This window comes from Lepidochelys olivacea, assembly GCF_965140295.1.
Source record: "Lepidochelys olivacea isolate rLepOli2 genome assembly, chromosome: 3".
NCBI lineage: Eukaryota > Metazoa > Chordata > Testudines > Cheloniidae > Lepidochelys > Lepidochelys olivacea.
The window spans coordinates 51713881-51727488 of record NC_140413.1 but is presented as its reverse complement, the minus strand read 5'-3'; the positions used below and the strand labels follow the sequence as shown (position 1 = coordinate 51727488).

Sequence of the window (13608 nt, the reverse complement as noted above, 5' to 3'; positions counted from 1 at the left end):
CCATATCAGCATGGAGGGTGGGGTGGGGTGGGATGGGAGCTGGCTTCACGTATGTATCACCAGAGCAAGATGCGATATTTGCAGGGTGGAGGGTGGAAGGGAGGTATCCACTGTAAAAACATACAAGTCTTGTGTTCTGGTTCCTGCAGCAACTCTGGGTCCTCCTCAGTGTTGATTTCCTCAACTGGGTCTGCTGGGTAGAGGTGCAGAATCACATGCTCCTCTTCCCGTGGGTCTCCCTGGGCTTCCTTGGTGCCCTGTCCCGCATCAGCATCCCATCATATTACGAAGCCAGTGGGGTTGAGGAGGGACTCATGAGTCACTTCAGGCTCTGTATTTACAGCCCTGGAGAGCACCAAGTCCAGTTCATCACAGCATGGGACTGTGCGAGGCTCTGTCCCAGAGTGACTGTTTTGAGTATGTCACACTCTGGTTTGGAGCCTCAAGGGCTTTATGTGCTCCTGGCACTGGGACAGAGTCTTGTGAATGGCAACCTCCTTCAGCCTCTGTGAAATCTCCCAGTAGAGCTGTATGTTCCTGCCACTCTGAGCAAAGTTATGGAGGATGATGAACTCTGACCACACACTGATGAGCACCTGCATGTGCTCCAGAGATGAGATGGCAGCTCTTAGAACATGATCCCTGAATTCCCAATGAGCTGTTCGGAAGTGCTCAGCACATGTCCTCTGGCTGGGGACCTTTATACATTTGTGTAAGTTTCAAGCAGAAAAGTGTTCAATGCATTATGGCGATTGCCCTGGAAGACTGTTGATACTCATGACCTCATATACATGCCTTGTCCCCATCCACACTGAATTGCAGAAGGGTACAGGGTCATGCCGCAGTAGAGGTGTGTATATACCCACACTCCTCATGCGTGCTATGTTACTCTCCGTGTGCTCTCCTTCAGGAACATGCTTCAAGGCTTCAGATGTGGGCAGTTGGGGGTTATGGCACAACAATGCACGTGTAACCTTGTACAGTTGGAAGTGTGGACATAGCCTTAGTTGTCTAGGGGAGCAGTAAGTCGGTGGCCTATAACTTCCTCTTACAACTATTTGAGAGTGGCCATGTGGCCTGCTTCTTCCATCTATCTTTAAATGGATATTTAGAAAGTTCACAGTTATTTTTAGATAAGGTAATTTAGAAGGGATATATATTCTCATGTTTCAGGGTATAAGCCACCCACTAACCAAAGATGGTTAGGAAGAATTTTCTCTTCTCACTTTATTTTAGCTATGCCTATTTTGGGTTTTATTCCACTTGCTTGTGAAACAACTGACAGTAGCTACTTTCAGGGACAGAATATTAGACGAGATGGAATTCCAGTCTGATCTGGGATGGTGATTCTTAATGCTGCGTCTTTCTATCTAGTATCTTTGGGACAGCTGGGAAAGAAAGCTTCTGCCTCCACTTCTACCTATTATGATTACAAAAAGGACCTACTTAATAATGGTAGTAGATTGGGAATCTCTGACATCAGAAGAAAAGAAATATGGGCAGTAGCTTGAGCAAGAAAGTTTGTTTCTCACATTGCTCCTTTTGAATGAGGAACAGATGGGGTGAAGAGGCTGCCCACTTCCTAGAAAGTGCGTCCTGTATAGGATGGAAGGACATAAGGACGTTTTGCTTACTTTCCTAGGGAATGACACCTTTGGTTGCCTGCAAAGACTTTGGTAGAAGTTGCTGTGGGCAATCACCTGCACCCGAATCACCTAACGATAAGTAAGGGGCTTGAGCCCAATGATAGGAGTGGCGTTTTGAGAGGAGTGGGGTTCTGTGGATGAATAAATGTTCTATCATGCAGACGGCGTGTGTGCATGCACAAAGGATGAGAGAGTCACAGGCAATCTCAGCAGTGAAATACATCTGTTTCATTAGGAAAATGGGAAATATGCCTAGGTTAGATTCATATTTGCTTTAGGTTTCAGATTTAGGTTGACCTGAATTCCAAGAACATATAGGCATGCTGCATATCCAGGCAAGCTAAACATGCTACTTGGGTTTGCTGAAACCTGGCAAACTGAAAAAAAAGCAGTTTTCACACCCTCTTAGGCGACTGCTTTTGCTAGTTTGGAAAACTATCTGCCTGAATATGTCTTCAGTAGAGTACAGTGGACCACAGCCAAATAGCGTGAGTAGCTGAGAATCCATGATTTGCAAGCTGCTGAAATTATTAGGAACTACCTTGGTGTTGGTAAAATGATCACACCATCAGATTTGATTTAAATAAGTCAAATCCAGAAAACCTACTGAAACATACTGGACATTTTTTTGAGGCAGAGCTATTATTAGAGACACCCGACAACAACAGTCAAAAATGGTACTAGTGCTTCGTCTTTATGCTCTAGTTATCTCTAGTGGTGATACATTTCACCATAGATAATTTTCTACACCTAGACTGTAGTTACTTGGCTAAATAAACCATAATTCTGTAGAAGGATATCTTCCCAAGAGCATATTAAGAAGATGATTTTTTTCAAGTATTTGTTTACCCACCTTTTTATGGCCAGTAAACTGCAAGCAGAGCCTGTTAGGTTTACATTTTAACTAACTTCAAGAGTTTAGATAAGAATTTGAAGAGGTATTGACATATGAAACCACAAGAAGATCACTACTGATTTAATGATGAAACCTTGAGGTACAACAGAAACTAGTCAAAAGAAAAATTACATATGTGCACTTGTTACCTGCCAGTGTAAATGTCAATACATTATATGAATTATCTCCACAGAGAATATATTACATATAATGGTATAATGGGACATGCACAGTATATCACCATAGAATGTTCTTTCTTTCAGGTGTCACACTGGATTTTCTGGTCAGTTTTGTGAAATAGAAGTTAATGAGTGTGGTTCATCACCTTGTCTACACGGTTCAACCTGCGAAGATCATATCAATGGATATACTTGCAAATGTCAACATGGTAAATACTGACAGATCATTCTCAAGCAGAACATTTTAAATTCATAGTTGTTGTTATATGAGGAAAATGTTTTTGTTTGTAACCCGGGTTAAAATATACAGTTCAAAAGTTAAACTATGCCTTTGATCTGATGTTTGTAAAGACAATATCATTACAAGAAACCTCCCCTTTTGTTAGTCTATGCATTGCCAGATGCACTTGAAAAAATGGAATGAAAGCTAATGATAGAATTAACTACTCTAATCAAAATGTTAAAAGGGCTTCAAATTAAAATTAATTATTTTATGAAGACAGTTTGAAATGTTGGCTAAACCTAGAGCTACGGGTTTTCATAGATTTGAAGGAGAGAAGGGACCAGTGTGATCATCTAGTTTGACTGCCTCTATATCACAAGCCACAGAACTTCCCTGAAATAATCCCTCTTTGAACTAGAACATATTTTTTTAAATCTAATCATGACTTTAAAATTGCTAATGATGGAGAATCTACCACAACCCTTTGGTAATTTTTCCAATGGTTAATTACCCTCGCTAATTAAAAAAATACACCCTATTTCCAGTCTGGATATGTCTAGCTTCAACCTCCAACCATTGAACCTTCTTATTAGTCTCCTAGATTGAAGAGCCCATTAACAAATATGTGTTCCCTGTGTAGGTACCTATAGGCCCTGATTAAGTCTATGATCTTGATTACTGTAATTAAACATGCATGCATCTGACGAAGTGGGTATTCACCCACAAAAGCTTATGCTCCGATACGTCTGTCTATAAGGTGCCACAGGACTCTTTGCTGCTTGTAATTAAACTCTAAACCGGGGATCGGCAACCTTTGGCACACGGCCCATAAGGGAAATCCACTGGTGGGCCGGGATGGTTTGTTTACCTTCAGCGTCCTCAGGTTTGGCCGATCGCAGCTCCCACTGGCCATGGTTTGCCGTTCCAGGCCAATGGGGGCTGCAGGAAGCGGTGGCCAGCACATCCCTCAGCCTGCGCCGCTTCCCACAGTCCCCATTGGCCTGGAATGGCGAACACAGCCAGTGAGAGCTGCGATCAGCCGAACCTGTGGACGCTGCAGGTAAACAAACCATCCCAGCCCACCAGCGGATTTCCCTGATGGGCCGTGTGCCAAAGGTTGCCGATCCCTACTCTAAACCAATGGATTAGGTACTGTGTTTGGATACATTTTTAAAAGTTATTTTAACTGGACAAAAAAAATAGCATTAATTGTGATAAATTGCTCAACACATTTTTAACTAAAGGTATGTGTGGTCATGAATAGGTAGTCAGATATTTCTGAAAACTATAGTTGGGGCTTAGACAGCAGTGTGACTCCCTCCCTCAGTCCTCCAGTCACTAGATGGTGGAAAGACCAGGCAACATTTTCAAGGGCGTTCCATACAGCCCAGTTAAACCTCAAGAACCATGATCACACACATCTCTGTGTTCGGATATGGGGCTCACATGGGCAATCTCATGGCTCAGGGCATGTGGTCTATTATGGAGAAAACCTTACACATCATTCCCCTAGGACTCAGGGCCATATACAGGACATGTGTGGGGGTTTTTTTTCTGGTCATTTGTGGCTGGAGAGTCTTGGTAATGTTAGGCAAAAAGGCAGCAGTCTTCTCCCTAAACAGACAGAGAGATTACAGGTCTCAGGCCTTCTGCCAGGAGGACACCCATCTTTGGGACTTTGCCGGGGGCACAACATTACCCTGCCATTGGTCCATCTCCTAGGGTGGACAATGTGAAGGCAAATGAGCTGAGCACATGTGTTTGCAGTGATTGATGCAAATGACAGTCCTTCAGGGTCTCTTCCAGTAATGAATAGTTCCCCACAAGAGCCTTTTCACAACAAAGGAGAACAAGTGTCACCACTTTTGTTCATGTGTAGGGGTGGCCGGGGGGGGGGAGGGGAGGGCACGCATAGTCCTTGATCTCTCTTGGGCACCTTTCTCCTTCCTTGGACAGACTGTTCTGTAAATTTACTCCCATCCCCTCATTGCTGAAGGTGCTGTGGAAGATCAGGTGGAAGAAAGCCAGAGTAAGGCTCATGGCCCCACCCTGGCTGAGGCAAACATGATTCTGGAATCTCCTTGATCTTTCCCTAGTACCACCAATCTTCCTATCCTTGATTTCTCAATCTTCTATTTTGGAACAGGGGCTCTTGCACCTGACCTTAAGTTTCTTCCACTTGACAGCATGGATACTCCCTGGTTGACACCAGTGGAGAGAGCCCATTCAAGAGATGTTCAGCAGATCCTTCTTAGTGGTAGAAAAGATTGCACTATGTCTTTCTAACTGTCAAAAGATTTTGACTTTAGTAAAGCTTTTGATACGGTTTCGCATGACCTTCTCATAAAGAAACTAAGGAAATGCAACCTAGATGGAGCTACTATAAGGCATAACTGGTTGGAAAATTATTCCCTGAGAGTAGTTGTCAGTGGTTCACAGTCATGCTGGAAGGGCATAATGAGTGGGGTCCTGCATGATTGGTTCTGGATCTGGTTCTGTTCAATATCTTCATCAATGATTTAGATAATGGCATAGAGTCTTATAACTTATAAAGTTTGCGGACGATACCAAACTGGGAGGGGTTTCAAGGATAGGATAGGATTAAAATTCAAAATGATCTGGACAAACTGAAGAAATGGTCTGAAGTAAATAGGATGAAATACAATAAGGATGAATGCAAAGTACTCCACTTAGGAAGGAACAATCAGTTGCACACGTACAAAATGGGAAATGACTGTCTAGAAAGGAGTACTGCAGAAAGGGATCTGGGGCTCACAATAGATCACAAGCCAAATATGAGTCAACAGTGTAACGCTGTTGAAAAAAACGCAAAGATCATTCTGGGATGTATTAGCTGGAGTATTGTAAACAATACACGAGAAGTAAATTTTCTGCTCTACTCCACGCTGATTAGGCCTCAACTGGAGTATTGTGTCCAGTTTTGGGCACCACATTTCAGGAAAGATGTGGACAAATTGGAGAAAGTCCAGAGAAGAGCAATACAAATGATTAAAGGTCTAGAAAACATGACCTATGAGGGAAGATTCAAAAAATTGGGTTTGTTTAGTCTGGAGAAGAGAAGACCGAGAGGGGATATGAAAACAGTTTTCAGGTACATAAAAGGTCGTTACAAGGGGGGGTGGGGAATTGTTCTTTTTAACCAATGGCATATTGGGCTGTATTAGTAGGAGCATTGCCAGCAGATCGAGGTAAATGGTTATTCCCCTCTATTCAGCACTGGTGAGGCCCTGGAGTATTGTGTCCAGTTTTTGTCCCCCCACTAAAGAAGGGATGTGGACAAATTGGAGAGAGTCCAGTGGAGGGCAATAAAAATGATTAGGGGGCTGGGGCACATGACTTACGAGGAGAGGCTGTACTCACCTGTCAGGGGCATAGCCCAAGCATGGGACTTTAACCTGGTCCTCTCAAAACTGATAGATGCTCCCTTCAAACCTATGGCTAATTGCTCACTGCAATATCTCACCATGAGAGTGGCCATTCTCTTGGCAATCATGCCTGAAAGGAGAGTTTGGGAGCTACAGGCTCTGATGGCAGAGCCACCTTATATAGGCACCAATAGGAAAAAAAAATATCCATAAGACTGCATCGCAGATTTCTTCCCAAGGTAGTGTCAGAATTCTACATCAATGAGGTCATCCACCTACCTGTGCTCTTCCCCAAGTCTCACACTGGGAGAATGGAGCAAAGCTGCATATGCTGGATGTAAGCAGAGTTGTATTATTCCATCTGGACAGGACAAGACCCTTCCAGAAATCTCCCAGGCTGTTTCAGACTTACACGGAGAAAGTAAAAGGACAAGCTGTATCTACTCAAACAATATCAAGATGGATTTTTCAATGCAGCAGGTCATGTTACATGCTAGTGGGCAGGCAGCCACCCAAAAGAGTAAATGTCTACTCCACAATGGCACAGTCCACCTACATGGCCTCTTTAGTAAATCTGCCAATCCAAGATATTTGCATAGCAGCAACCTGGTCATCCGTACACATGTTCACAAAGCACTATGCACTGATACAAACATCCAGGGATGATGTGGTAACAATCCATGTTTACAAAGACTTCTTATACCTGATCCCAATGAGGGCTACTGATTGGGAGTCACCAGCTGTGGAATAGGTACATAGACTAGCACTCAAAGACGAAAAAAAGGTTACTTACCTTTACAGTAACTGATATTCTTCGAGATGTGTAATCTATATACATATTCCACAACCCATCTATCATTTCTGCTACTTCAGAGTCCTGATGTCCAGGTGGCAAAGGAACTGGGTGTGGCAGAGTGGCTCTGACTCTTTACACCCTTGCAAAGTGCATGAGGAGAACATAGGTGCATACACTTTCCTGTTAGGTACTTCTGACTAGAAAATTCTGTGACATGTGCACTGGACATTCAGTCACCAACTGTGGAGTATTTATCTAGCAAAACATCTCAAAGAACGTCAGTCACTGTACAGGTAAGTAACCTCTTTTTTCCCCTATAATAAGGTTCATTGTTTTGGGTTTAGATATATAAATAAGTATGCTGTCTCCACAGCTCTCCCAGCATCTAACACTTGAGTGAGCAAGACAGAGACTCAGATTGTACCCCTTAAAGGTACATTGTGAGGCCAAATTTGGCCCATAACTTAGGGGTTTTCTTAATCCGAACAGAAACATCTTTAACAAATAGACATTACACAGAGCACTGGCAAGCTAAACAATGCAACACTATATGAATGCATGAGGGCCTGAATCTAAAACAGGAATCTGTACAGGAACATAGGAATTGCTGTACCAGATTAGAATGCTGGTCCATCTAGTCCACTATCCTGTCTCAAAGAGTGGCTAACACCAGCATAAAATGTGAAAAAGGGGACAACAAATTTCATATTCTTTCAATTTTACTAAAGTAATGGCTGGTTCTGGATGCTCCTGCACAGGTGTGCTATGGGACAAGAGGTTAGAGGAAATATTCGACCCCTGAACTGGCACAGGGGCAGGCCAACAATATAGACATAGCTTACCCTTGAGCTGGAGGTTCAGTTAACTTCTAGCAGTAAGTTCAGTGAAGCAGGGATGTGGCCAGGTCTTCTCCTTCTGGCTACACACTTGCTGATGTCTGACAGCAGGAGTAGGTATTATTATTTAGTATTTCCTTAGCATCCTAAGAGTATTAGCTTCTTAATAAAGTACCAGTGAGATCTATATGCCTTGGTCATTTTTATAATATTGCCTGTTGCTAAATACATACTTTTCATTTAGTTCCCCTACAGTATCATGTAGTCAGTTCACATATTCAAATCTCTCTCTGTACATAGATATATGCCAGGGCTATTTGTGTTTACTTTTATGTAGCTACCTGACCTAAGGTCAACGTATGGATTTATAAGTTTTTTTTGAGTAAGCATTGTTTTCTATCCTGACAGGATGGGCAGGCTTGAACTGTGAGGAGGATATTGATGAATGCAGCTCTAATCCCTGTGTACATGGAATCTGCGTCCAGAAGGAACCCAGCTTGGGTTACACCTGTTTTTGCAAACCTGGATTTGTGGTACGATTCTAAATGTTCATTACTTCCCCCCAGATCTACTCTTATCCATGCACAAATACATCTTTATTTCCCTCCTTTCCTTCTTATCCTCATTCAGATAATGTCCAGTTTCCAAACAGCTGGACTATTTTAGCAACTCTTGCTATTGTAGCACCTCTATTATTCCAAATAGTTATTCATCCAACACTAGCAAAACATGATCTAATGCAATTTAAGTGTACTGTAATGGATTTGTCAGAACCATCAACCTCTATTAATAATTTTTGAAATATATATTGAATCATCTATCACTTCAAAGTACTGTACGTGTCACTATTAGTCACTGTTGCTACACAGTGGTATCTGAGATATGGTAGCATCTCTCTTCACATAAAGTTGGAAACAATAGTGATATAGCATTCCACTCTGTGGTAATTGTAGGTAAATTTTGATGATCCAGTGGTTAAGGCACTAACTTATGACTTTGGAGACCTGGATTCAATTCCATTCTCCACCTCAGACTTCCTGTTTGACTTTTGGCAAGTCACTTAAGGCTAGACCCACAAAGGGACTAAGGCACCTAAACACCATAGCCTCACTGTGCCTCAGTCCATCATCAGTAAAATGGGGATAATGGTACTTCCCTACCTTAGAGGCGTATTGTGAGGATAAATACATTAAACATCATGAAGCACTTTGAGATCTACTAATGAAAAGAGTTAGGTTGTTGTTGTTTTTAATGACTATTATTATACCTATTTTCAAGTTGTAAACTTAAAATTATCAGTTTGCAGGTAAACCATTAAGACATTTTTCAAGGTTATCAAATGATCATTTAATATATCCTTCTTGCACAATAGTAGTTATCCTCAGCTACTGCAGGTTTACATATCTTTGAAGTGGTCATCAGATTCTTTTCTGTTTTTACCTTTATATTTAGTTGTGATAAAAGCCCTCTAACTTGTCAAATAAAAAGGCTGTATTGAGACCTTAAATTTTATAGGATTAGGGAAGATTATTAAACTAGATAGTTTCTTCATCTGAGGAACAGACAATTTGAAGCTATGTGCAGAATTTGGAATTAACAGAGAAGAAATATTAATGTTTCTATTAATATGTGTGTAAAACTGAGAAATAACGTCAGGTAGCTCTTATTTCATACTTTAGAGCACTAGTGTGAAACAATGAACTGTTAATTAGAACTAGTGACTCTCCTTATCAAAACAAAATGGGAGTTTGATCCAGTCCAATATGGAAGTATCTACATTGTTCCAAAATTCTCGTGGACTACCACAAGCTAACAATAACATTTTTACAGCTGTATAACAAGTTTATAGATTCTATGACTCTGTATAAAAGATGTAAAACTGTACTGTTGACTCATCTAGAAACCACATCAGGTGGGATCTTTTACCTTCAGCTTAGGATATAAATAGATTTGAGGTTCCCATCACAGGCGGAAGGAACTATTAGAGAAGTGGGTTCAAACTACAGTATAGCAGATTTAGATTAAATCTTAGGAAAAAAAAAAAAACTTCCTAGCTGTAAAAACAGTAGGACAATGGAATAGACTGCTTCGGAAGATTGTGGATGCTTCTTCACTGGAGGTTTTCAAAAGGAAGCTGGATAGATATCTGTCTTGGATGGTTTAGACACAACAAATCCTATATCTTGGCAGGGGGTTAAACTATGCGGTCCCTTCTAATCCTATGATTCTAAGTCGTGTGTGAAGGAACTGTAAAAAAACAGGTGGAACAACCTCTGGTGAGAAAGTTTTTTTATTGTTATTTAAATTAACAATCAATCTTATAAGGCTTAAAGCAAAAACAATAGTAACAGAACTACTATAAGAGAAGCACTCTTTGCGGATGATTGTGCCCTCCTGGCACACTAAGGGAGATCTCCAGTACATCGTAGATCGCTTTGCTAAAGCGTCACAATTGTTTGGCCTCACAATCAACCTGGAGAAAACTGTGGTGTTGCATCAATTATCTTCACCACTCCATGCTGTATCCCCTACTGTATTCTTTAGTGGCAACCAACTAAAGTAAGTTGTTAATTTTACCTATCTCGGCAGCAAAATCTCCTACGATGAATCTTGAGAAAGTGATCACGAACAGGATACAGAAAGTTTCTCTCTCACTGGGAAAACTACGAAGTCCTGAAATCCCACAACATAACCCTCTCAACAAAAATAAAGCTTTACAATGCTTCTGTGCTCATATCTCTCCTCTATGGCTGTGAAACCTGGACATCAGACAAACGTCATAGCAAACAGCTAGAGGCCTTCCATATGCGGTCTCTGCATGCCATTATGAGGATCTGCTGGCAAGACAAAATTATCAACCTGGAGGTTCTCCAAAAGTCAAATGCCACAAGCATTGAGGCGATGCTGATAAAAGCCCAACTACGTGGCTTGGATACATCATTAGGATGCTTGAACATCAACTCCCCAGAAATATTTTCTATGAAGAACTGGCACAAAGGCATCAGAATCAAGGCCGCCCCAGAAAGTGGTACAAGGACAGCATCAAGAACAGCATACGCTTTTGTGCAATAAAACCAGATGATCTCAAGAAGTCTGTGTCAAATAGATCAGCCTGGCATCACACAACACCTGGAGCTTACCAAGCCTTTGAAGAGGACAGAAATAATCTACTGTTAGCTTCAAGGGAAAAGTGTCATACCACTGCTATAGCTGCCAAGACACTCACCAATGACTTTGTCTGCCTGACCTGCTCACGAGCATGCACATCACGCTTTGGACTTCAGAGTCACTCCAGAATCCACAAAAAGAGAAAGCATGAAAACGTCATTGTTGAACTGATGGACTACAGACCTAACAGTAAAGGAAACTCTAGGTAGTGAATAAAGTTGGATCATGTGTGTCTGCACGTGCACACAGGCTCTGTTAGGGGCAGTCGGGGCTTCCTGTCTTACAAATTGCTGTTATCAATAACCAAAATATGCAAAGGAAAAAAAAACCCTGTCAATAATGGGTTAAATTTTCAGAGTTACTGTACTGTGTTTCATCTCAGAGAAACTCATTAAAGTCAACGTGAGTCACATAAACCTTTAAAAATTCACCTCATTTTATTTAAATACTCTGCACCTACACCAGCCAAATATACCTTATCACATAACTGAAATCAAATTATTGAATTTAAATAGCATTCACTTTGTTAAATTAAAAAAAAATACTTTATCCAAGTGAAGGGACATGTTTGCTATCCAACATTGTTCTTTGAATTTCATTAAGACATTTTATGATGCATGGGTGTCATGCAGGGCAGTTGTTCCTTTGAGAATCCAGAAATCACTATTTATTACAGTAATTAGATTTAAGAAAAGCTTTGTGCTAGGAATATCTTTGTATGTTTAACCTTTATGAACTAAGTTTTAAGGCATTGGCAGAGTTCTCGATTGTTCTCAGACAATCACTCAGAGTAAATTCCTATTCTGTACTGATCTTGTTTGCCTTAAGAAAGATTCTGGCTATCCAGGCTTGCTCAGTCTCAGTTTTTGAAGATACTGTTAGCCTAGGCCTTCTTCACTAACCTTACTAGCATAATTGTATACACTAGGAGATGCTGCCATCCCCGGTTTCATCACTAAGAAGTTCTTTATCACTGTCAAAGGGGGTTGTGAATCCAAGGCTGGCTGTATGGCCTAGTGGTGATATTCTGGACTGTGCCATTCAGTGGTGAGAGTCAGTGGCTGCCTTGCCTAGAACCTAGAATTAATGGCCAAGTTGCCGAATTACAAGGGTTAGTGGATGGGGTGGGAAAACTCAGGCCTACCCTGCCCCGTCAGGTTCCAAGCTAGGTCCCTTCAAAATAATGGTCCAGATACATGGCCTAGGGCATCCTTACACATGTTCCCTGGGTCACTTCCTACCCCCTTTTCTGTTTCTCCATCTGTGCCATGGGGTCCCCCTTGGAGTCCTCTCAGGTCACTCTCCAGAGTATCATCCTCCCTCTGCAGGAACTCACTGTTCTTGGCCCCCACCGTTGAAAGGGCTGCAGAAGTTTGACTGTGAGCACCAGAGGCTTCTCTGCAGGAGGCAGCAGCACCCAACTGCTCCCCTGCCATTAAAAGATTGAATGAATTATGTGCGTAGTTTATTGTATGTGACTTCCCAATAATTTAATTAGGTTACAGAACTCTTTTTTTTACAATTCAAACTCTTCTATCTAAAGTGACCAAATAGTTTTGGATGGCATTACCTCACTTCCCTATCTTTGCTGCAGCCTCTAATTTAGACTTTCTAAAGAAAAATATTGTTAGCAAAATCACGTTAGAAAATAAAAAAGGACCAGCAGATTTTTTTAAGATAGGCATAATTTCTAACTTGAATTTTGAATTTAAATTGCACAGCAGTCCCTCACAAATAAATGTTTATTTTAATTAGCATCAGTTGACAGGTTTACTTCATTGGCATCAGTGCAGAGTTTGCTGCCACTTAGAACTTTAATCAGTGGTTGACCTAATTTAGAATAGCAGTCAATGGTGCTATAAGGAGGGCTTTGGGATGTTTGACCATGGGGAAGCATTGTTTTCATAGGATTGACACCACTTGAGTAGTGAGGGAAATAGATAAGAAACGCAGGGGGGATGGTGAGGAGATGCTCATGTAATTACAATGCATGATTCTAACATTGAGAGGGAGGAAAATCAAGTTTGAAAAGATACAGCAATGAAGAAAGGAACTACAGTGGGTAGGAGAATGGACATTAAGAGGAAAGATAGTGCTGATACCAATGAAACTAACAGTCAGATAGGCAGTGCTGGCAGTAGAATGACTGTATACAATTCAGCAAGGAATGTGGGCAAAGCCAAACCACAAAAAATAAGATGTTTGTACACCAATGTAAGGCACCTGGGTAACAAAATGGAGAAACTAGAACTACTGGTGCAGGAAGTGAAACTAGACATTATAGGGATAACAGAACCATGGTAGAATAGTAGTCACGACTGGAGTACAGGTATAGAAGAGTATGTGCTGTTCAGGAAAGACACAAATAAAGGCAAAGATGGTGAAGTAGCATAGAATGTTAATAATGAGGTAGATTATAAAGAAATTAGAAGTGAAGGAATGGATAAGACAGAGTCTGTTTGGGTCAAAATCACTTGGG

At 41.3% G+C, this 13608-nt stretch overlaps 1 protein-coding gene across 1 annotated transcript in view; it reads left to right on the top strand.

Annotated features, from left to right (window-relative positions):
- Positions 1–13608, top strand: part of EYS (eyes shut homolog) — a 1492075-nt gene that overhangs the window by 821478 nt on the left and 656989 nt on the right. The window contains exons 27-28 of the mRNA XM_084624916.1: positions 2805–2929; positions 8370–8494. Of these exons, the coding sequence (XP_084481042.1) occupies positions 2805–2929; positions 8370–8494 (250 nt within the window). The remainder of the gene's footprint in view (positions 1–2804; positions 2930–8369; positions 8495–13608) is intronic.